Source organism: Chiloscyllium plagiosum, unplaced genomic scaffold (genome assembly GCF_037043375.1).
Source record: "Chiloscyllium plagiosum isolate Xiang-an unplaced genomic scaffold, Cpla_swu_hap1 HiC_scaffold_5, whole genome shotgun sequence".
Lineage (NCBI taxonomy): Eukaryota > Metazoa > Chordata > Chondrichthyes > Orectolobiformes > Hemiscylliidae > Chiloscyllium > Chiloscyllium plagiosum.
The window spans coordinates 119,176,629-119,202,867 of NW_028270143.1; the positions used below are offsets into that span (position 1 = coordinate 119,176,629).

A 26,239-nucleotide genomic window follows, 5' to 3' on the forward strand; every position below is an offset into this window, starting at 1 on the left:
GAGGGAGTGTACAGCCCAGACGACAGCACCATTACTAATTGAGGGAAGCTATAGCACAGACTACAGCACCATTACTAACTGAGGGAGGCTATAGCACAGACTACAGCACCATTACTAACTGAGGGAGGGTCTAGCACAGACTACAGACCGATTACTAACTGAGGGAGAGTAGAGCCCAGATTACAGCACCATGACTAACTGAGGGAGTGTTTGGCCAATCTACAGCACCATTATTAACTGAGGGAGTGTATAGTCCAGACTACAGCCCCCATTACTAACTGAGGGAGTGTATAGCCCAGACTACAGCACCGTTACTAACTGAGGGAGTGTACAGCCCAGACGACAGCACCATTACTAATTGAGGGAGGCTATAGCACAGACTACAGCACCATGACTAACTGAGGGAGGGTCGAGCACAGATAACAGCCCCATTAATAACTGAGGGAGTGTATAGCCCAGACTACAGCACCATTGCTAACTGAGGGAGTCTTTAGCCCAGAATACAGCACCATTACTAACTGAGGGAGTGTACAGCCCAGATGACAGCACCATTACTAATTGAGGGAGGCTATAGCACAGACTACAGCACCATGACTAACTGAGGGAGGGTCGAGCACAGACTACAGACCGATTACTAACTGAGGGAGGGTATAGCCCAGATTACAGCACCATTACTAACTGAGGGAGTGTACAGCCCAGACGACAGCACCATTACTAACTGAGGGAGGCTATAGCACAGACTATAGCACCATTACTAACTGAGGGAGTGTATAGCCCAGACTACAGCACCATTACTAACTGAGGGAGTGTATAGCCCAGACTACAGCACCATTACTAACTGAGGGAAGCTATAGCACAGACTACAGCACCATTACTAACTGAGGGAGTGTATAGCACAGACTACAGCACCATTACTAACTGAGGGAGTGTATAGCACAGACTACAGCACCATTACTAACTGAGGGAGTGTATAACCCAGAATACAGCACCATTACTAACTGAGGGAGTGTATAGCCCAGACAACAGCACCATTACTAACTGAGTGAGTGTATAGCACAGACTACAGCACCATTACTAACTGAGGGAGTGTATAGCACAGACTACAGCACCATTACTAACTGAGGGAGTGTATAGCCCAGAATACAGCACCATTACTAACTGAGGGAGTGTATAGCCCAGAATACAACACCATTACTAACTGAGGGAGTGTATAGCCCAGAATACAGCACCATTACTAACTGAGGGAGTGTATAGCCCAGAATACAGCACCATTACTAACTTAGGGAGTGTATTGCACAGACTACAGCACCATTACTAACTGAGGGAGTGTATAGCCCAGACTACAGCACCATTACTAACGTAAAGAGTGTATAGCACAGACTACAGCACCATTACTAACTGAGGGAGTGTATAGCACAGACTACAGCACCATGACTAACTGAGCGAGTGTATAGCACAGACTACAGCACCATTACTAACTGAGGGAGGCTATAGCACAGACTACAGCACCATTACTGACTGAGGGAGTGTATCGGCTAGACTACAGCACCATTACTAACTGAGGGAGTGTATAGCTCAGACTACAGCACCATTACTAACTGAGGGAGTGTATAGCACAGACTACAGCACCATTACTAACTGAGGGAGTGTATAACCCAGAATACAGCACCATTACTAACTGAGGGAGTGTATAACCCAGAATACAGCACCATGACTAACTGAGGGAGTGTATTATCCATACTACAGCACCATTACTAACTGAGGGAGTGTATAGCACAGACTACAGCACCATTACTAACTGAGGGAGTGTATAGCCCAGACTACAGCACCATTACTAACTGAGGGAGTGTATAGCCCAGACTACAGCACCATTACTAACTGAGGGAGTGTATAGCCCAGACAACAGCACCATTACTAACTGAGGGAGTGTATAGCCCAGACAACAGCACCATTACTAACTGAGGGAGTGTATAGCCCAGACAACAGCACCATTACTAACTGAGGGAGTGTATAGCACAGACAACAGCACCATTACTAACTGAGGGAGTGTATAGCCCAGACAACAGCACCATTACTAACTGAGGGAGGGTATAACCCAGAATACAGCACTATTACTAACTGAGGGAGTGTATAGCCCAGACTACAGCACCATTACTAACTGAGGGAGTGTATAGCCCAGACAACAGCACCATTACTAACTGAGGGAGTGTATAGCCCAGACTACAGCACCATTACTAACTGAGGGAGTGTATAGCCCAGACTACAGCACCATTACTAACTGAGGGAGTGTATAGCCCAGACAACAGCACCATTACTAACTGAGGGAGTGTATAGCCCAGACTACAGCACCATTACTAACTGAGGGAGTGTATAGCCCAGACTACAGCACCATTACTAACTGAGGAGTGTATAGCACAGACTACAGCACCATTACTAACTGAGGTAGTGTATAGCACAGACTACAGCACCATTACTAATGGAAAGAGTGTATAGCACAGACTATTACACCATTATTAACTGAGGGAGTGTATAGCACAGACTACAGCACCATTACTAACTGAGGGAGTGTATAGCCCAGACTACAGCACCATTACTAACTGAGGGAGTGTATAACCCAGACTACAGCACCATTACTAACTGAGGGAGTGTACAGCCCAGACTACAGCACCATTACTAACTGAGGAGTGTATAGCACAGACTACAGCACATTTACTAACTGAGGTAGTGTATAGCACAGACTACAGCACCATTACTAATGGAAAGAGTGTATAGCACAGACTATTACACCATTATTAACTGAGGGAGTGTATTGCGCAGACTATAGCACTATTACTAACTGAAGGAGCGTTGGGCTCAGATTAGAACGCCATTACTAACTGAGGGAGTGTATAGTCCAGACTACAGCACTATTACTAACTGAGGGAGTGTATAGCACAGACTATAGCACCATTACTAACTGAGGGAGTGTATAGCACAGACTACAGCCCCATTACTAACTGAGGGAGTGTATAGCACAGACTACAGCACCATGACTAACTGAGGGAGTGTATTGCACAGACTACAGCACCATTAATAACTGAGGGAGTGTATAGTCCAGACTACAGCACCATTACTAACTGAGGGAGTGTATAGCCCAGACTACAGCACCATTAATAACTGAGGGAGTGTATAGCCCAGACAACAGCACCATTACTAATTGAGGGAGTGTATAGTCCAGACTACAGCACCATTACTAACTGAGGGAGTGTATAGCCCAGACAACAGCACCATTACTAACTGAGGGAGTGTATAGTCCAGACTACAGCACCATTACTAACTGAGGTAGTGTATAGCACAGACTACAGCACCATTACTAATGGAAAGAGTGTATAGCACAGACTATTACACCATTATTAACTGAGGGAGTGTATTGCGCAGACTATAGCACTATTACTAACTGAAGGAGCGTTGGGCTCAGATTAGAACGCCATTACTAACTGAGGGAGTGTATAGCACAGACTATAGCACCATTATTAACTGAGGGAGTGTATTGCGCAGAGTATAGCACCATTACTAACTGAAGGAGCGTTGGGCTCAGATTAGAACGCCATTACTAACCGAGGGAGTGTATAGTCCAGACTACAGCACCATTACTAACTGAGGGAGTGTATAGTCCAGACTACAGCACTATTACTAACTGAAGGAGTGTTTGGCTCAGACTGGAACACCATTACTAACCGAGGGAGTCTATAGTCCAAACTAGATCACTATTAGTAACTGCCCTGTTTTGAGCATGGATGTCCCCGCTTATTAAGACACTTCTAACCAGAGATATCAATTTCTTACGTAAACCTAGAGACTTAGTCACATGATAAATTACATGATCTTTTTAATTCCTGGAGATTCCGGTTCGGTCCAAGCTGGAGACTGGCAATGATGCCTGCCTCTCCTTCACTGCTCCTTCCTGTCCTCCTATCCATATCAGCACTGGCCTGCAGGAGACTGACAAAATCCGAAAGCAAGTTAAATAAAGGGACACAAAGAATGTTGGATGTAAAAGATCAACTTTTGTGTCTCACTGACGGTCTCCTTACCTTTGGGCTGGAGGACAGATTCATAGGAAGCTGGTGCAGGAGTAGGTCATTCGGCCCTTCAAGTCTCACTTTCTCTTGTGCTGTGTGAACATCTCTTTACACATTAATTAGAAACTATATAAAAGACCAACTCATGTACCCTGAGGATTGCAGGTCGGGTGTTCCTCATGAAGTTTGTTCTGATCATAAATTGAAAAACCAGCTTAAAGATGAAGAAAGGGAATGGAAACTATGGTAGATCTTTCCAAAATGGGAAAGCAAGCAGATAATTGGGCTTTACCTTTGATTCAGGCTTTAGAACCTCCAGTGTACATTCGAACTCACAAGAAACAGGAAGCTGGTGTAAAGTGTCTCACACATTCACAAAATAGCATGAGGAGACAACATTTCAGTCAGAACCTGTCTCCCAGGAAGAAAACCCATGAGTTAGCATCAGAGCGAGATAAAAAGATCTCCTTCAGTTTGGTGTCAATAACTTAACTCCACAATATTCAGAAGTTGTGTTTTTTTTAAATGACTTGTGACTGCTAACCTGTGGAATACCTCAGTCAATCCCTTCAGAATTTATCTTCTGAATGTGGTCAAGGGAATAAAAAGCCGCCTGGTGATCCAGTGAAGTTACTGTGCCATGCAAAACAGAAGGGAGGCCATTCCACCCCTCTACCCTTTCCCTCCCTCTGAACAAAGAGCAATTCCTTACACTGGGTCCTGCTCCTAGTCCGGAACCCCCATGCCCTCCCTTGCTCCACCAATGATGATGGCTCAACTTCGAAGCCCTCTTCCCTGAGTGATGTGTCCCCAATGTTGAGGGGTGTGCCTTGAACGGACAGAGAAATTCCCCACCTTTCCAGCTCAGCTCTTACAGTGGTCTGTTCTCTCGAAATTCCATGATCTCAAGCTGACCATATGATGAGTTGGCCCACGAGAGAGAGAGAGATAGGATTATGTCATTATGTTCACTGCTGGAACAAGACTATAATTAACTCTTGATTTTAACACCCCGAGGTGTGAAGTAGAGAATACAATGTGCAGATGTGTCTGATAATTACAAAGGCCCTTCTTCCATATTAGCACAAGGACAGATAGCAGCATCCTAAGTCTCGTGACACTCTCTGTCAGCTCATTGCAGGAGAACTGTTTGCATACAAAGTGGGTCTCAAGGAACTTGACTGTTGGCTAAGTCCTGTCTGCATTGGCTGAAACAGTAACTCTGACATGGGCAGCGGAGACGCTAGCTCCCTCTCTCCTCACGTTCCCTGCCAAAAGGCAGGTCAGATGTAGTGCCACAGGATCCATCGTGGACAGGGCAAGGCAGAAACCTCAGAATCCCCCCTTTCAAAACAGGGAAGGGATCAAGCCCCACACACCATTCGAATTCATACCCAGCATTCAGCCCAGGGGCTGTAGTCCGGAGCTAGGGATAGCAATGGCAGAGTTTCCAATTTGATTTCCAACATGTTGGCAGCCAGCCAGGAATCCTTCCCACCCTAGCGTTAGCATGTGGTGGAGGGACTCTGACCCAATTGATGGTGATATAGATACACCTTCTTTGACCATCATGTCCTGGAGCGGGACTTGAACCTGAGGCTTCTGACCCGGAGACAGCAACACTCCCCACTGCGCCACAAGACACCACAGCAAGGTTAAGAACAAAACCTTGGATTAGAAACAAAGAAAACAGGAACCATTCAGTCCTTAGAACTGCTCAGCCACTCAATAAGATTGTGGCTGATCATCCAACTCACTTTCACCCTATACCCTTTGACCCCTTTAGCGGAAAGAACTATATCTAACTCCTGCTTGAAAACATTCAATGTTTTGGCCTCAACCAGTCTCCGTGGGATAGAATTGTACCGGCTTCCCCATCTCTGGGTGAAGAAATTGCTCCTCACACCAGTCCTAAATGGCCTGCCTTCTATTCTTAATCTGTGACCCCTAGTCATCGGGAACATCCTTCCGATGTTTACCCTGCCTAGTCCTGTTTGAAGTTTTGTGCATTTTGTTTTATCAGATCTGCCCTCATTCTCCAGACTCCAGTGAATATAATCCAAACCAATCCTAGCTCTGAGAAGCGGAACTGACTAGATTAGATTTGATTCCCTACAGTGTGGAAACAGGCCCTTCGGCCCAACCAGTCCACACCAACCCTCCGAAGAGTAACCCACCCGACCCATTTCCCTTTGACTAATGCACCTAGCACTATGGGCAATTTAGCATGGCCAATTCACCTGACCGGCACATCTTTGGACTGTGGGAGGAAACCGGAGCACCCGGAGGAAACCCACGCAGACATAGGGAGAATGTGCAAACTCCACACAGACAGTCGCCCGAGGCTGGAATTGAACCTGGAACCCTGATACTGTGAGGGAGCAATGCTAACCACTGAGCCACCGTGCCGCCCCTAGTTCAGATGGTGGACACAACTCCTTTGAGTAGACAGTGTGCTTGGGTTGCAAGGGAGGGGTTGTAATCCCAGAGAGCTCCTTCAATGAGGCTGGAAGATGCAAAAGCTTAACCAATAAATGATGTAAATGAAAACCCACTTATAAAGATTGGACCTCTTGGACAGTGCCACACGGATTAGCTGTGCTCCACAGTCATTCCCATCGAGCCCAATCCAATTCTGCCTTACACCAGAGATATGACACCTCTGAAAATAAAATGTTTAATGGTGAACAGTAACTTCCAAGGGTCACCACAGGAATGAGCAAGAAGCCATAGACCATAAAAGGGTAAGATATAGAAGCAAATAAGGTCATTCAGCCCATCAAGTCTGCTCCCCCATTCGATCATGGCTGGTATATTTCTCAACCCCATTCTCCTGCATTCTACCCATAACCTTTAATCCCCTCACTAACCGAGAACCTATCTCTATCTAAATGCACTCAATGATTTGGTCTCCACAGCTCTCTGCGGCAATGAGTTCCACACTGTCACCACCCTCTAGCTGAAGAAATTCCTCCTCATCTCTGTTCGAAAGGGTTGTCCCTTCACCCGGAGGCTGTGCCCTCAGGTCCTAGTCTCTTCTACTCGTGGAAAGACCTTCATATTTACTCGATCCAGGCTTCTTAGTAACCTAGAAGCTTCAATCAGATCACCCTCATCCATCCCCCCACCCCCCCCACCCCCAATCCATCGAAAGGAAACAGTGGACACTCCAGCCAAAAAAGGAGGTATTTCACATTTTAACACGGCCTGCAGTTTTCCATCAAGGGTTGGGAAGATTTTTTCTGCTCAGGACTTGGGGAAATTGTGCAGGTCGTGGGTCTGAATCCAGGGCCTGTTCCACCCCACTCTGCCATAGGATGTCTTGGCTCCAGACAACAATGGGAAAGGCCAATGCACCTTTCAACAGGCAGGGAGTCCAGGGGATGATCCTGTGGTTAACTATGGTATCCCAGCTGCTGTTCACAGTAACAGGACCTTGTTGGATGTAAGTACATTATAAGGTTAAAAGTGGTTCAGAATAGTCAGTGGGGGCTTCGTGAAGGTAAACACAAATGCTTTACATGTCTAACATTTTTACTAACGCATGCACATTCTTACAGAGGCCTGGGGAAGGTTTTGACATGCCTGCACGCGCCGTGGCTCAGTGTTTGACCTTTAACCCTATTTTAAGTGAGCAACCCGGCAGGTTTTGAACTCTGACCTTGAGCAGTTCAATCAGACCCAGTGTGCTTCAGTGCCCTTGCCTCCCAACCACCTCCCGTCCTGTGTAACCTTTTGTAAAAATCAGTTCCTGATCTCTCCCCCTACACCCCACACCACCAGCTCGTGCCTCCCTGGGAGTGGACTGTTTCGAGTGGAGTGTCTTCCCACTCTCTTGCCATCGGCCGAGCTTTCTCAAACCGCTCTGCTCAGGTTATTATCTCTGGTTCCCAGACGACTGCTGTTGCTAGGTTACAGAATCCAACAAACCTGGCTAACTGTGACAACAATGAAAAAGCCGGAATTCCCCAGGCAGCCACTGTTTGGTTGGCAGAGACTGAGCTGGGTGAACAAGCTGCTGCCCGCTGCTCCATCCAGCATCTTGGGCAAGCACGCGTGTACCTCACCTCACGAGGATGTGATAGTACATTGTGATGCTCACACAAACTTAGGAACCTGGCACCTTCCCCCACTCCCCTCCCCAGACCATTCCAGCAACAAAGGTAGCACTTCAGAAGGACTTTTGCTTAAAGTGAGATGGGGGTCCCTCTACCCATCAAGTTTGTGCCCAACTACTTACACTCATCCCAATTTCCCGCAGTAGGCCCATGGCCTTGAATGTTATGACATTTCAGGTGCTCATCCAAATACTTTTAAAAAGTTGTGAGGTTTCCCACCTCCCGGGCAGTGCATTCCAGACCCCCATCACTCGCCGGGTGCAAAACATTTTGCTCAAATCCCCTTATAAACCTCACGCTCTAAAACGGTTCCCCCTGTCATTGACCTTTTGATTAAGGTGGTGAGATGGGGCAGTTGCTCTCTATGCACCCTGCCCGAGCCCTTCGTAATCTTACACAGGTTCCCTCTCAACTTCCTCTGCTCCAAATAAAACACCCCGAGCTTATCCGAGCTCCACCCCAGGCAACCTCTTGAATAAACCAAAGAGGTCGATTTGTTCTGCAGCTCAGTGCTGACCAGTGTGATGACTCTGGTGTGAACACAGCAGAGAGGGAGAGGGGGACAAACCTCTCACCTTAGACAAAGCTGAAACCGGACATCCGCAACCCACAGCTCCTGTCACAGGAGAGCTGTACTCTCGCCCCATGGTGAACGTTGTGGCTTCAAATCCCCCTCCTGGGAATGGGCCACAGATTTCCGGCCGGTGCTGTGGGAAAGCCACACTGTCTGAAGTGCCCCCCAATACCCAGCCCCCTCCTCCCCCACCCCATCCTTTGAGTAAGCTGTGAAAGTGATAGCCCATCCCCACCTCAGCTGGACAACTTACCTTCCTTGAAAACTGAACAAGAACTAAAGAGTTACCCCACTTGTTGAAGGTTCTGTATTGGGTTTAGATGGTTGCCATCGAAGATTAGGTCTAATCCCGTAATTTGTAGCCCTGGGCTGGAGCCAGAGCAAAGACTTGCTCACTGTGATGGGGACATGTCAGGAATTAACTCCCTCAGAGGGCCCTTCACGACCATGAGCCTTTGCGCTGAGGGCATTGCATGCTGGGATGATTGATCACAGCCCATCCCACACACACAGGATGTCCATCCTTACCTTTGGAAAAGAGAATTGTGACAGCAAGAGGGGCTGGGCTCCATCTCTGGCTTGTACTGCAGGCAACAAGAGGCAGATGGAAGCCTCAGACCGAAGGACAAATATTACCCTGCACGGCTTTAACAACCGATCGATGTGTTGGAGTGGCTCTTTATAAGTCAGAAACGAGTAAAAACAATGCACTTCCAAGAAGTCTTACCCTGACATTAATCCGTTATTGGTGACCCAATAGGTTTTTTTTTTAATTTGTCACTTCGTCAAAAAGGCACCATTAGTTTCTAATTTAGCAGTTAATCCAGAGCCTCTGGTAACTATTGAATGCTGCAATGTGGCCTGTATTGTGTCTCCACCTAACCGTGTGAACCGACTGTACGTAGATAACCACTCAATTCCATTCCATTCAATCTGCACAGATTTCTGTTCTTTGCCTTTTGACAAAGACTCTTGGTTACGACCAGTTTGTTGCCATGAAATCTCTCAGGACCCTGAGGGCACTGAGGCCACTGCGGGCCTTATCCAGATTTGAAGGCATGAGGGTAAGGGCAACTGTATCTGTAGCTCTATGACCATATTAATGATGATGCCTGTGTAAATACTAACACTTGGTGGGAGGCACAGAAACTTTCACGTCTGCTTTAACAGGCTCTTTCTTTCCTCCGTGCAGTTTTTTGAGCGGGCGCTTCCTCTCAGAAATATTGTCTCACACCTGCCTAAAGCCAAGCCGAGTCTGAACTTCAGTCTGATACATGTTGTACTGTAAACATAAAAGACCTGGAAGATCTTTCAAAAAGCCTGCACTAAATTAGACCTGACTTTCGTATGCGACGTGGGCAGCTCTGTTATTTGCACTCTCCTACAACCTCGAGAGGAGCATTAGGATCCATTCCGTGGATTTGCTGCTTGTTTGATGTTGACACAGTTCAGTTTGATTTAGGTCTCGGATTGCCTGAAGGATTTTCCGGATAAATCCACTTGTCCCCGATTGCAATTAGCTTTGCCGATGACATTTCACTCCCACTTCTTCCTGAACTAACTAAGCCGCAAGGGACTGGATTTGACATTGCCACCCACCTACAGGTTCGGAGATGGGAGACTGTGCTCATGAAATACAGTGGTGTGTTGGCCCGCTTTCTAATTGTCAGCTTTTCCCATCTCCCAACCTAGACTCATGGAATTTTACAGTAATGAAGGAGGCCATTCGATCCATCTTGTCTGTACCGTCTCCTGACAGAGCTACCCAACTCGTCCCTTTCTCCAGCCCTATCTCTTTACCCCTCTAGATCCATCCTGTTAAAATATATCTCCAGCCCTCTTTATGAAACCTCCAATGGAATTTGTCTTCACTGCTCTCCCAGGCAGATCATTCCAAATCCTAACAGCTGAAGAAGTTTCTCCTCATCTCGCTCCTAGCTCTCATGCTGGCAATCTTGAAATTGTGATCCCGAGTCCTGACGTTTTACTGGGAATGAGGGGGGGGGGGGGGGGGGGGGGGGGGGGGGGAGTGGGATGGAATTCCTGCCCTTGCTGGAGCACCTCATTAAGAGCATAGGAACTGGGTCAGGCTCCTCAGCTCCTTGAGCCTGCTCTGCCATTTAATGAGATCATGGCTGATCTCTCATCTAACTCCCTACACCTTTGTTTGGCCCATATCCCCCAAAACCTTTGCTAGACCACAGCTTATCAATCTCAGATTGAAAATTGACAGCTAGCATTGTACTAGGAGAAAGTGATTGAAACGTCGATTCTCCTTCTCCTTGGCTGCTGCCTGACCTGCTGTGCTTTTCCAGCAACACATTTTTAAGCTAGCATTGTTCCCACGGTAGGGAAGGAGCATGCTGGGTGAGGAAAGTTCAACATGGCCTCGTGTTGGAGGAATAAGGCACTTCAGTTAGGGGCCTTCAGGGCCTAGCAGAGCCATTCATGCCCACTCCCACCCCCACCCCCCCAGGTCATTGTCACCCACCGTTAATCCTGCCCTCTTGCTCTTGAATTTTACCCCTCGTCGTGAATCCTGACATTGCACTGCCCCCTGGGCAATCTGAGGAGCCAGCGATGATGCAGCTCCTGGCCTCGTCAAAGAGGGTCCGTCTAAGGCAGGATTCCATAAGATCATAAGACATAGGAGCGGAAGGAAGGCCATTCAGCCCATCGAGTCCACTCTGCCATTCAATCATGGCTGATGGGCATTTCAACTCCACATACCCGCATTCTCCCCGTAGCCCTTAATTCGTTGTGACATCAAGAATTTATCAATTTCTGCCTTGAAGACATTTAGCATCCCGGCCTCCACTGCACTCTGCGGCAATGAATTCCACAGGCCCACCACTCTCTGGCTGAAGAAATGTCTCCACATTTCTGTTCTGAATTTACCCCCTCTAATTCTAAGGCTGTGATTCCAACAATGAATGGATTGCCTTAAAACAATCAGTGCTACCCCCTGAGCTAAAATGGGCAGGCCCACTCCCTGAGCACCAATCTACCTCATAAAGTCCACTCTAAGGTGTGAGGCAGTGCCCATCAGTTCAGTTGTGGGACTACCTCCATTCCCAGGGATGGGTGAGGGGCTGACAGGCAGTAAAGAGGGTTCCATGCTCACCCACTGGGAGGCCATTCGGTTGCCATTGATTTACTAGCCACCTGATCTTGAGGACAGCAGCATCCCTGAGCTGGGGCCATGGTCCTACTCGTCCATTTTTTAAAGGTTCTTCCACATCAAAGAGAGGGGAGACCCCAGAGAGCAGCTGGAACCATTCACGGCAAGTCAAGTTGATAAAACCCCGGATATCGCTTCTCCGACATTTCACTGCTATGTCCCTATTTTTAATGTCTCATACTCGGTGTAAGCCAAGAATGAAAATTGGAGTGAGAGGGTCGGGGGAGTGGGCTGGGCTGGGGATACAGACACAGAAGATAACATCCAAGCCCCTGATCACCTTGCATCGCTGTTCGATCTCAGAGTTCCTTGGACTCGTTCAGACCCAGAGCATAAAATTAAAATATGAGCATTTAAAGAGACCTTGCTGCCAATCCCAGGGCTGTTACTATGATCGGCCTGTACTGCTCATAAATAAAGCTTTTCACTGTACTCCGGTACACGTGACAATCAATCAATCAGTTGGAGCTGAGTCTCCACTGCACAGCTGCCCCAGAGTTTACAATCTTAATTGCTTGTCCCTCTGGGTTGGGGAAGTGGGGGGGGGGGGGGCGTGGTTTGGGCAGGAGGTTGAAAGTCCATAGTTTGGGAGCCCAACCCCACCACCAACCCACAACGTAACCGAGAATATCCCCATTGCTAATTGTCCAATTCTTCACAAGATCTGAGCTGGAAGCAGTTCGGCCCATTGCATCGGCTCTTTGTGAGGGCTGTCCATAAGACTCAGGAGCAGAAGTAGGCCATTCGGCCCATCTAGTCTGCTTTGTCACTCAACAGGATCGTGGATCATCTGATAACGCTTAGCTCCACTTTGCTCTCCAATTCACCCCACACTACACCTGTCTTCCCATAGCCTTGGAAATGGAACCCTTTCCCAGTGGATACCAGCTCCTTCTTTTTATTCATTGATGGGATGGGGGCATCTCTGGCCAGCATTTCCAATTGCCCAGAGGGCAGTTATAAATCACCTGGTCTGGAGTCACACGTAGGCCAGACCAGGTAAGGATGGCAGTTTCCTTGCCTAAAGGTCATTAGTGAACCAGATTTCTTTTTTTCCCTGACAATTGACATTATTTGGCTCTTAAATCTAGATTTTTTAAAAAAGTTGAATTCAAATGCCGTGGCAAGATTTGAACCCAAGGCCCCTCAGATAACAGTGATAATATCACTAGACTGTCACCTCCCACTGACAGCTACTGCTGAACTTGTCAAAAGGCGTGGCGCTGGAAAAGCACAGCCGGTCAAGCAGCATCTGAGGAGCAGGAGAACCGACGTTTAGAGCATAAGCTCTTCATCAGGAACTCCTGACGTTCCCGATGAAGAGTTTATGCTTGAAACGTCGACTCTCCAGCTCTTCAGATGCTGCCTGACCGGCTGTGCTTTTCCAGCACCACACTCTCGACTCGGATCTCCAGCATCTGCAGTCCTCACTTTCTCTCACTACTGAATTTGTGTCCAACACCCCTTTCAGGCAGCACAGTCCAGATTGTAACTGAACTCCTCTCTCCCCTTGATTCTGTTACCAAATTGTCATAAATCCCATGCTCCATGCCCTTTATGAGTTGACCCTTGCTGTCGGTGGAAACATTTTCTCCCCGTCAGAGGATTTGCCAAATCGCTCGTGCTCAGATGAAACAACATGTAGAAACCTGTAGCTCAGACTCTGCTGGTGCCTTCGCTAAAACAACACTCTCTTTCTGTGGGCAGCCAACGCAACCGACCAGCAATTGAAAAAAAAGATTTGATGCTTTTCTTCCAGCAGGTACCAATATACATTGCTTTACAGGTGGACCATCCCAAGAGGGAGACACTGCTGTTCAGGCATATCACCCAAACTCCCCACTGCTGGGGTCCTAGCAGAGTGGTAGGATGTTTGATAATGGAATGGATTCTCGTCTTTTCTTGTGTTTCTATGTAGGTCTCTGTAGTCAGCCTTACGGCTAATGCCCTGGGATACGCTGAACTAGCTCCCATAAAATCTCTTCGGACACTCAGAGCTTTGAGACCATTAAGAGCCTTGTCACGATTTGAAGGGATGAGGGTAAGATGGAGAGAAAGAGAGCCCATGTGGTTGAAGCATGGCGGGTAAAAACCGCACCCTTACGTATCATTCCTCATCCGACAAAATGGATACAATTGCATGTCAAGTAGTTTAACCCCTAGCAGGTTGGGAATTAGAATTAGAATTAGAATTAGAATTAGGTTTATTGTCACGTACACTCTGGTGATAAAAATAACAGGAGTACAGTGAAAAATGTACAATGTCGCCAACACACGATGCCATCTTAGACGCAAAGTACCTAGGTACGAATCTTAAATACAAAACCCAGAGAAAACAGAGGAAAAGAGTTACAGTTCATTACAGATATACACCTTATAATTTTGGAAGATAAGAAATCAAGTTAAAAAGGTAGACATTACAGTCTTTCTAAAAGGGCCACCCCATGGTCTGACCAGGCTCCAATGGTTCCCCTACCAGAACCCATCCTCGCTGCAGGCCGCTGGCCATTCCCGTACTGCTCCAGGCCACTGGCCATCCCCGCTCTCCGGGCTGACATTCCCGTTCTGCTCCGGGCTGACATTCCCCGTTCTGCTCCGGGCCGCTGGCAGAAGAGGAAAAAGACGGAAGAGAGAGAAAACACGAGAGAGAGAAAACAAAAGAGAAAACAATGAATGAGTGGAGCAGATGACTCTGCCACCATCTTGGATTATTTCTTGTAGTTTTGGGAATCCATGGCATAACACTCCAGCCCTTCCCTTTCCTGGTTGACCGTTGGTTTAGGTTAGCATGGTAGGTTAGCATTACTGGGTGACAGCATTGAGTAGCTGAGTTGAAGACAGGTTTTTGTTACTGGTTGCGACAAGTAAGTTGGTAACTCTCTGCTCTATGATTTGGGAATGAGGGACAGGCCAAGATTATGTCTGTAAGTGCTGTATCCCCTGAGAACCACCAGCTTAATTGTGGTGGTACCATTAGATGCAGCTCAATGTTGAGTTTTATTCCTGGTTGCCATTTCCAAAGTGATATTGGGAGTGTTCAAAGGTAATTCAAAACCCATGTTTACTGGGGAAGTTACCCTGGAACATTTGCTGGAAATTTCTACAATTACTAATTCTCATTGTGGGAAATTTTTCAGTCATTGTCATCTGCAAACCACATTCTGTAGGTGTTAATAATAATAATAATAATAACAGAAAGAACTATGGGTACTCCAAATTAGAAACAAGAATAAAGTGCTGGGAAAACTCAGCAGATCTGGCAGCTTCTGTGGAGAGAAAGCAGAGTTAATGTTTCAGGTCCAGTGAACCTTCCTCAGAACTGGACCCGAAACGTTAACTTTGCTTTCTCTCCAGAGATGCTGCCAGACCTGCTGAGTTTTTCCAGCAATTTCTGCTTCTGTTTCTGCAGATGTCAATCTCCAACTGATATTGCTCCCGAGACTGAACCATACTGTGTCGCTGAATCTCTTAGGAAGAGCGGGTGGCATTTCAAAATGTTAATGGATTAAAGTGTTTCCAATTTGAAAGCTTCAGATCTAACTATTTTGAAATAGCGTGAGGCTCCACTCCAATCAGGTTCCCAGAGGACGATAGCTCCCACTAGCTCAGCAAATGTTACAGCTTGAGAAACACTACAGGATAAGTCCCAGGTTCGATTGCAAACACAGCTTGCATCAAACCGTATGTCTGCAGCAGTGGTTGATAAGAACATATCAGACTGGATTAGCAGGCCTGGTATATGAAGAGAGACTGGATCAGTTATACATATTTACAGGTGTTTAGAATAATGAGCGAGATCTCATAGAAACCTATAAAATTCTCACAGGCCTACACATGATAAACACAGGAAGAATGTTCCCAATGGTCAGGAAGTCTGGAACCAGGGGTCAAAGTTGAAGGAAACAGGGTAGGGAATTTAAGACTGAGGTGAGGAGAAATTCTTTCACCCAAAGAGTGGGGAGCCTGTGGAATTCTTTGCTACAGAAAGCGATTGAGGCCAATTCATTAAGTGTTTTGAAATCGGAGTTAGTCTTAGAATTAAAGGGTTCAAAGGATATGGGGTGAAAACAGGAACAGGACACTGAGTTGGATGATCAGCCATGATCTCATTGAATGGCGGAGCAGGCTTGAAGGCCTAGTCCTGCTCCTATTTTCTATGTTTCCATAAGAATTAGGAGCAGGTGTAAGCAATCCAGCCCCCTGAGCCGATCCACCATTTAGGTGGTAAAAACAATGACTGCAGATGCTGGAAACCAGATTCTGGATCAGTGGTGCTGGAAGAGCACAGCAATTCAGGCAGCATCCGAGGACAGGCAAAATCGACGTTTCGGGCAAAAGCCCTTCATCATATTCCTGATGAAGGGCTTTTGCCCGAAACGTCGATTTTGCCGATCCACCATTTAACCCAGTCATGGCTGATCCATTCTCGGTCTCTTTCACTTTCCTACCTGCTCCCCATTACTCATTAAAAACCTGTCCCACCTCCCCTTTAAATTTACTCAATGTCATGGTATCCATTACACTCTGAGGGAGTGAATTCCACAGATTCCTGACCCTTTCAGAAAAGTAATTTCTCCTCATCTCTGCTTTAAATCTGCCACCTGAATCCTGAAGCTGTGACGTCTCGCTCCAGATTGCTCCACATGAGGAAATATCCTTTCCACATCTACTTTGTCAACCGTCCTTCACATTTTACAACCTCAAATAGATCTCCTTTCATTCCTCAGTGAGTTAGGCCCAAACTGCTCAATCTCTCCTCAAGACAAGCTTGTCATCACTGGAATAGGTGGTTATGTTTGTACAGTCAGCCTCAGGATTAAGGAAGGGAAGCTTCCTGACTGTGATCCCCAACAACTTGTTTTTAAATGCAAAGAAATATAGAATCCCTATGTTGTGGAAACAGGCCATTTGACCCAACAAGTCTATACCGACCCTCCAAAGAGGGTCTCACCCAGACCCATTCCCCTACCCTATACATCCCTGAACATTATGGACAATTTAGCATGGCCAAATCACCTAACCTGCACATCTTTGGACTGTGGGAGGAAACCCACGCAGAACGTGCAAACTCCACACAGAAAGTAACCCAAGGTTCGAAACGAACCTGGGTCCCTGGCACTGTGAGGCAGCAGTGCTAACCACCATGCCACCCTATGTGGCAAGGTATTGCCCAGGATCATTCATTGACCTCCAACTTACATTAGGAAATATCAGATGGCCCAAAGGAGCATTGAGCAAAGGGACAAAATTCCTCTCTTGGGGTTGACTAGATGCCTTGACACTAGAATTACTCCCCTAAACAATAATAGGTACCCAACCACATCAGCAGACATTAGAACTGTTCGTAGTTTTGCTCTCCTTGTTTTAAATATGGACATAAATCAATTGGAGACAGTCCACAGGAAGTTTACTCAATTATCGTGGAATCCCTACAGTGTGGAAATAGGCTATATGGCCCATACTCACCCTCTAAAGAGCAACCCACCAAGACCCACTCACCCTCTGCCATGCAACCCTGCATTTCCCCTGGCCAATCCACCTAGCCTACACATCACTAGACATTATGGGGCAATTTCCCCTGGCCAATCCCCCTAGCCTACACATCACTGGACACTATGGGGCAATTTCCCCTGGCCAATCCACCTAGCCTACACATCACTAGACATTATGGGGCAATTTCCCCTGGCCAATCCCCCTAGCCTACACATCACTAGACATTATGGGGCAATTTCCCCTGGCCAATCCCCCTAGCCTACACATCACTGGACACTATGGGGCAATTTCCCCTGGCCAATCCCCCTAGCCTACACATCACTAGACATTATGGGGCAATTTCCCCTGGCCAATCCACCTAGCCTACACATCACTAGACATTATGGGGCAATTTCCCATGGCCAATCCCCCTAGCCTACACATCACTAGACATTATGGGGCAATTTCCCATGACCAATCCACCTGGCCTACACATCACTGGACACTATGGGGCAATTTCCCATGACCAATCCACCTAGCCTACACATCACTAGACACAGTGGGGCAATTTCCCATGACCAATCCACCTGGCCTGCGTATCTTTGGACTGTGGGAGGAAACCTTTTATAGACACGGGGAGAACGTGCAAATTCCACACAGACAGCCACCCAAGACTGGAATCGAACCCAGGTCCCGTGAGGCAGCTGTGCTAACCATTGTGCCACCCCCTTAATACGAGTGGGTGGTCTTATGAGAATAGTTTGGACAGGCTGGGCTTGTTCCCACGAGCATTTAGAAGAGAGCGAGGGGTGTAATTTAAGATCCTGAATGATTGTGAGAAGGTGGACATGGAGAAAATGCTTCCCCTTGTGGGTCAGTCCAGAAATTGGGGGGGCACAGTTTTAAAATTAAGGACAGAGATAAGGAGAATATTTTTCATTCACCGTTGTGTTACTTTGGAACCCTCGGCATCAAAAGGTGGTGGATACACGGCCATTAAATATTGTAAACACAGCACTGGATCCACTCTTTTTGGGAATGAAAGATCATTGGAGTAGATGGGAATATGTAATTTGAAACACCAACAGATCAGCCATGATCCTACTGAATAGCAGGAGGGGCTGAGTGGCCTACTCCCACTGCTGAGTCATGTTTGCAGGACATGTGACCCAACAGCTTGCCCAGGCGAAAAGTAGGCACGAGGAAGACATCACAAATCGAGGAGTGTAGGTATCTCAGAGGTTCGTACGGCTGGAGGAGGTTTCAGAGATAGCGAAGGGCAAGCCCAGGAGGAATTTGTAAAAGAAATATTTTAAAATTACCAGACCCGAGGCTGCTGAACATGGGCACGGGGGTTTGAATGGGACCTAAGTATAGATAAGGAATTCGAAAAGCAGAGCTGAAGTGATGAGCTCCATTTTACTGGAATGCAACGGTAAGGGTGTGGGGGGGAGGATGTGAAAATCAAACTCAGGGCTCTGGATGGGAGGAAAGACTTAACTCAAGTGGAAAAAGATCATTCAGAGCCATAGTTGTGCTTCCGTGTGTAAAATATTTGAAAGCATTTGAGTAGTATTATTAAATTGCAAAATAATCGTCACAAACCCCTGGGGCCTTTGAACATGATTCAGGTTTTGTATTGACTACAGAGTCGAATAGAAATTGCAATGGATATGAGCAGCCAAGGATTTAATAGAATGTCTACAGTAAATGTTTACAATAAATATATGGGAAATCCCGGAACTTCAGTAAATATAATTTATAGTATTATTTGCTTGTGCAAAAGAAAATCATTCTCCAATAGATTTACCAACACAAAGCCCCTTTTCTGTGATTAGCGTCCCGTATTAACTTTGGATCTCACTAAAGTTTAAATTCAGAGACCAAACATCATTAACCCTTTGACTCTTTCTCATTCCTGATGAAGGGCTTATGCCCGAAACGTCGACTCTCCTGCTTCTCGGATGCTGCCTGACCTGCTGTGCTTTACCAGCACCACACGTTTTGACTGGATCTTATATTTGTCATGCTTGACAGCGATGTCACTGAACGGAATGTGGACTGGTTCCATCCAACTGCAGTCTGATGGGCTTTTGACATTTCCACCGAATGGAAGATCCAGTGGCTAGACCTGAAGGGCCTTGGCTAATTTCTAACCCTCAGTCAATGCACTCAAAACAGAGGAACTGACGGTATTCTCCTGGCTGGTTTTGGGACTTTGCCAGACACCTACACTGGCAGGGAATGTCAAAAGCTGGCAAGTACTTTGGAGCACCCTAAAGATGGAAACAGTGCTACCCCGGTGAGATTTACATTCTCCACAGTTTAGATACACACTTGCCCCCGCCCCAGAGCCTACAGGCAACTCAGGGGTGATAGCACATTTCTATCTCTGCGCCTGCAAAGGTGATGACTGCAGAGTCAGTTAATCTCTTGGAAGAGATGTCTTCTGCCTTTCCACCATCAAGCCACTGCTGCCTACAAATGCTACATAGAACATAGGACAGAACAGCCCTCAATGTCGTCCCGGCCTTTTAACCTACTCTAAGAACAGACTCACCTACATATCCTTCATTGTACTATCTACCATGTGTCTATCCAACAGTCACTTAAATGTCCCTAATCTCCCCATGTTGAAGACGTCCACTCATTCACAGATACATTGAGTCCATGGTGATAACTTTGGCTCAGCTAGGAGGTGACGTGTCTGTCGTTTACTCCTGCATGGTAACAGAATGAGCCGTTATTCTGTGCCAGTATATGATGTTCTTGTTTTGTCAGCTGTCAGGAGGGAGTGACCTGAATTACAGCCCATTGCTTTCCCCAGTCACGCGCTCATTGAGTTGACCATTTGTGTTAATGATCACTTTCTCAGTTGTTGCCAATACAGGGGAAATTTGGATCCATTCCTCTATTTCCCTCACCCTTTTCCGATGGGTCAAACTCCCAAGGTGCAAGTGTTCTGCTCAGTGCCGACCCAACCCTAGTGTACAGGAGGAGGCTATTCTGCCCCACATGACTGTGTTGGCTCGGGTTGTCTGTTAAACACACTCATACAGTCATACAGTCATAGAGTCATAGAGGTGTACAGCACGGAAACAAACCTTTTAGTCCAAACTGTCCATACCGACCAGATATCCTAACCTAATCTAGTCCCATTTGCCTGCATTTGGCCCATATCCCTCCAAACCCTTCCTATTCATATACCCATCCAGATGCCTTTTAAATGCTGTAATTGTACCAGTGTCCACCACTTCCTCTGGCAGCCCATTCTATACATGCACCACCCTCTGTGTGAAAACGTTGCCCCTCAGGTCTCTTTTATATCTTTCCCCTCTCACCCTAAACCTATGCCCTCTTGTTCTGGATTCCCCCACCCCAGGGAAAAGACCTTGTCTATCTATCCTATCCATGCCCCTCATGATTTTCCACAGTGCCTTACTCTTTCCTCGCACTCCCGCGAATCAGCGACAAGGATAAGAAATAAAGCAAACTACAGCGGATGCTGAAATTCTGAAACAAACACAGAGAGAGCTGGAGAAACTCAGCAAGTCTGGCAGGGAGAAACAGAGTTAATGTTTTGTGTCCAGTATGATTCTTTTTTGGAACACACTGTTCTGAATAAATAAGAATATTCTGTCAAAGATCAGTCAGTGGCAATATGACTCAGATACTCAGAAGGCTAGTTGAAATCGCCATAGTCTAATAATAGCATTTTGTCAGTATTTAATAAGGTACCTGCTGGAAACTTCTGCTCTCTAATGGATCACAGGATTTCAAATTTTTGCATCTATCCAGCTTCTTTCAAGGGACCCCATCAACAAATGCTAGGTTTTGTCCCATTATCTGAAATGTAGATGGTCTCTCACATTTGTATCCAGACCCATCTGCCAGCTAATGCATCTGCTTAATGGACAAAGTTGAAGGTCTGTTTATCTGATATGGTATCTTTTTACTCCAATTGTCTAACGCTGTAACAAAGTGAAGAGATTCGTGTTACCTCGAGAAGAGGGTTTTTTTTTAACTCTTTGGTGACTGCATCCCATTTCGGGTGTGGTAATGAACATTATTGGAGTTGGTAGTAGAGACATAGCAAAGGTGTGAGAATCCTTTCAAGTGAAGAAACAGCTTGCCAGCGTTGACAGAAGAAAAGAAAAACACCTCCGCATTTGGGTGAGAAAACTGTCGTCATTCCTGTCGGATTCACTTTGCCAGAATCAGGTGATATTTCTCCAGGAGATACCATGGTGACCAGATATATATATATATTATATATATATAAAGTAGTGCATACACCACACCCTCTCCTGTGTGTATTCCAAACCAGCCTAGCAGTTCTTCCAATCCACCCTCAGGTTTCTTTCTGCTCGCAAAATCCCTTTATGTCAGTCTGAAGTGTTGGTTTCTTTCTCTTCTTCATTCTTTAGAGTGTAACTCCCAACAGCAGTGAGGACACAGTTCTCCATTGACTGTATTCACAAAGACAGTTGGAAACAAAGAGGGATTTTAGGCAAAGCTATTGTGGCTGGAACCCATGCAGCTGGATAGGGAGAATGTGCAGATCAGCCACGAATGGTAGCCCATGTCTGAGGGACCGAGTGGCCTCATCCTGTTTCTAACACTACTTGTTATTTTTCTCGTTTCCATGTAGCTTTCCCAGAGTGGCATTGCGGATTGGGATGGGAGTATTCCCTGACCTTCCGCAATATAAACACCAGGTTCATGGGAAGGCGGGAAAGTATGGGGGATGAAGGGAAGTCTTTCCTGCTTTCGACTTGCTCCTCCATTACACGGTGTTCTCCCAAAAGTCCGCCTCTCCGACCATTTCCTGTCTTAGCAGCAACCCACCCCATCCCCAACCGCCATTACTGAGATTTCCTAAAGTCCGTTCTCAGTCACAGTGCATCAGTAAGAGTTTTAACTATCGAATAGACTATAAATATGAACAGTATCCTAAACCTTGCTGTCTGCAAACCAGGCATGTTCAATATTCAGTTAAATTATTAGTAACTTGTCTGATTTGCAGGTTTCCTCAATAGCTGGTCACTGGTGAGGTGAGGGAGATGTCTGCATGATTTATTATTATGGGCATCAAGAGGTACCAAACCCTAGCCCTCAAGCAAGCATTGATGTCTTTGCCTCTGTAATAAGATGCCTAATACCTATCCTCCCTTTATGAAAAGGCTAAGTTGTGGTCACTACCACAAAAAGGTAAAAGTCATTATCTGATTGGAAATCCAGAAGGCAATAGAGCCATTAAAAACTCAGGCTTGCATTGGCCACTGGTCAACGCTCAACCCCGAGCCTCTGATTGCTATAGCTGTTCTTCTCAGTCCCAGATCCCCACTCCATCCCCCATTTCTAGACCAGCCTGTCTTCCAACACCAATCGGAGTCACAGAGGCTTGAAGTGCACATGGCCTCTGCTGAGCTGTTTAGTTACAGGATGAACAATCATACACAGTTTGCCAGTTTGAAGCCAGGTCTGATTACACAGCTCGCCCCATCCTCCATCTTGGAAAACCCAGAATCCGGCGCAGCTGCGGCCCCAAGATCACTGGACTTTGGGCAGGCCATCTCGATAAGTGTCAGAGCAAAAAGCTGCGGGTGCTGATACACTCAGGAGGTCTGGCAGCATCGACGGAGATGGCATCAGAATCACCTGCCTTCTTTCATTTGAATTGTTCTGACGGAACATCATCAGCCAGCGGTGTTAAGTCTGCTTCAGATGTGCCAGGCACTCCCAGAATCCTCCATTTCCACAGGAGTGCGAGTTCCGCCTTGCTTGATCCTCAGGTTTCCCCAGCCTCACGGAGGGGAACTAGCTGATGTCAACCACATCCTTGTTGAGATATTAAGGGGAGGTTCAGGATTGAAAACACTGAGGCCTGGAAGAAATGCAGCCCTAATCCATTGACCCAACACATTATTACACAGCTGACCAATCTCTGCGTTATTGTACTCATTCCTGGATTTACATCTTGGAAAAGATAGCTTCTGTGCAAGAATGAGTTTGAACCTGAAGCTTATTGAAACCTAGAAGATACTGAGAGCCATTTAAGGAGCACTAGAGGGAATCACTAATTCACTAAACAACTAAATATGAATAGATTGGACAGGGTAGAAGGGGAGAGAATGTTTCCAATTTGGAAACAAGATAATCATGAATATATCCAATAGGAAAATGAGAAGCGATGTCTTTGAGTGATTAGAACGTGGAGCTAAGTACTAAAGGGACAGCATGAGATAAGTATCTTGGATATTTCCAAAAAGAAAAATACTTAAAAGAGAAAGAGCTATACAGATAAGCTGCAGAACAGAATTGAGGCAGATATATTCGGAAGAAATTCATGTGGAATATAAACACCAGCAGAGATTAGTTGGGTCAAAGACCTATTTTTCGGCTGTATATTGTGTGTAATTGATTGCAACTAAAAGATAATGATCAACAGCAGATATCCACTTCCAGATTGAAGCCAATATGGAGAAGCCAAGACTAAAGTTTCCAAGAGAATAGGATTGTACATTTTAACCACTTGTACATCATCATTTGACTGTCTCCTTTAATAAACTTTGTTATAAGTATTATCTACAAACAAACCAAAAAGATACACACATGTATTATCTCCCAAAGTTGTGAGAAGGTAACCCTCTCATGTGTTTTTAATGCCCTGAGATTGTCTTCCATTTTGTCAGAACAATATCCCTCCCTCAATTTAAAAAAGTCTTCAATAGTATGTGCAGCGCATGCGATATTCCAGCATATCAAGCATGTTGATAAAAGACGATGGCAACTTACTATATACCCATTGAATGCACCAAGTAGCAGGGAATTTTGGGCTCTTGCTGATAGTCTATCTCTTCTTGTAACATTTAGATAAAATTAATTGCTCTGCTTTAGTTTGGATGCCGCCTTAAAATGGGATATATAATAAGTCATCTTTTTGTGTCCACTGGCAGGATCAATGATCAAAGCATTATGGGTAACCGGCAGCTATTTTAATTTGAGCCTGTTGTTTGGGGTTGCCAGTTCTGGTTGGACACATGCCTGGGGTTTTACTCACATGGTCCCCTGATGCCAACCCATTGGCCAGCTGACACCTCCATCTTTGTGGTGGACCATCAACTGCCCTTTACTGATGGTCAGATCCTATTTTCAACAGGTCTATCACTGGTGAATGACAGCACTCGAAGAAAATAAAGAAAGGATTGTGTCTTTTTTATTCTCGATGAAATTTTCTTCGAGGTTGGCTGGAGATTATTTGTTAGTTAATTAATTTGCCTGGGGGTGTTGGCATCCCTTATGAATGGTTCTGATAACTGAACAAGTATTCTGCAAAGTTTCTTTGCACTATATTATGGGGAGTTACGTGGAGTATAGACTCAGGACTGATTTTTGAATTGGATCAGTACCTACGTGACCAACAATGGCCTTTCAGAATATATGTTCAATACATATTTGTCATTGTGAGGCCCTGGGATTTGTTCTCTAGTTGGGGACGGAATTATTGGGGTCTTAACGAAACCAATGGGTCTTGATGCTTTGAATCAAATGGCCTGCTTCTGACACTGAATCCACTCTTGCCACGTAGTGGTAAAATGGTTTATGTTGCATGTTATTGAGTTCTGCATGGATTTGTAAATGAAGCCATATGTCTCATTCAAGTCAAGAGACTCAACAGAATTCAGCTGATAAGACTAGGACGCACTGGTTTCATGATATTTTCTCTGCTAACCACTTACAGTCAAACTCCAAAGGCGATGGAAATTTAGTCATTCTGCACTAATTCGTGTAAATAAGTGGAGCACTGAGTGAGTTCCAATGCAAATATACAATGTTGTCCCACTCATTTCCACGCTTTCTCCAGACTCAGCGTTACATCACGTGACCTCCAGCTGCCCAGTCCTCCACTCCCACACTCCTGCCATTGGTCAGCCAACATATCCAATCCCATGATTCACCACTTTCTCACAGCCAATAGGAAAACGAATTGACTCGATATAATTGGACAACTTGTGACTGTCAATTAAACTGTATTTACCCCCGTTTCCCAACCCAAAACGCCCAATGCTGTAGTAAGCAATAAAACGTAGTATTCAACAAAGAATATGATAAGTTCATCATTGCTCTGACTTATCCGTTGGGTGTACTGGACATTAATTCCCAGAGACTCCAGGGTAATTTGCAAGAGGGGTGGCAACTTATAATCAGATAATCCTGTGGTACAGGAAATCCGTTTCATTCATTGTGAGAACTGAGAAACAAAGTTCTGCTGGGGTCACTTGCAGTCAATGAAATGTAAAACCTTTGCAGGAGTCTTAATTAAAGCCCCTATTAGCCACAAATATCCTTGAATGATAAACATCTCCAATGTAATTTATCATAATAATTCCTGCTTTGATATAGCAGTGAGGATTTGGTGGGTTTTACTGTCAGATACCAGTTAAGCAGCAATCCCTGCACTGCGAACTAAGGGCCAACCTGAACACCATTATTCCCCAGATATGGATCTCTTGTTGAGAGACTTCACATGCTGCAATTACAAAAGTAAATTTTGAAATAACTCTGGTATCCCCGTCACCAAGTCACCCTTTATTTACACACGGAGAGTCCTTGACCCTGATCCAGCTCCCTCAGAGCCAGCTCTCAGAGTGAGCAGAACCCCTGACACTCCTGTCAGCCAGGGCTCCCTGATTGGACCAGGTTAACAGCCCCAATCAGGGAATTCAGATTCTATGGGGTCCCCCCGGCTCACCTCGTTACAACCACTACAATTTTAAATCCAATAAACTAAAGAAAGGGATTGCAACATTATCCTTTGATTGGGACTAAC

At 45.9% G+C, this 26,239-nt stretch overlaps 1 protein-coding gene across 10 annotated transcripts in view; it reads left to right on the top strand.

Moving 5' to 3' along the window:
- Positions 1-26,239, top strand: part of scn5lab (sodium channel, voltage gated, type V-like, alpha b) — a 469,981-nt gene that overhangs the window by 390,953 nt on the left and 52,789 nt on the right. For 7 of the 10 annotated variants that reach the window (XM_087987589.1, XM_087987592.1, XM_087987588.1 and 4 more), the window contains 2 exons: positions 9,695-9,817; positions 13,853-13,975. The exons of 1 other annotated variant lie outside the window; for it this stretch is intronic. In XM_087987589.1, coding sequence (XP_087843715.1) covers positions 9,695-9,817; positions 13,853-13,975 — 246 coding nt within the window. The remainder of the gene's footprint in view (positions 1-9,694; positions 9,818-13,852; positions 13,976-26,239) is intronic. 2 more of the 10 variants (XM_087987594.1, XM_087987593.1) reach the window with 2 other exon arrangements.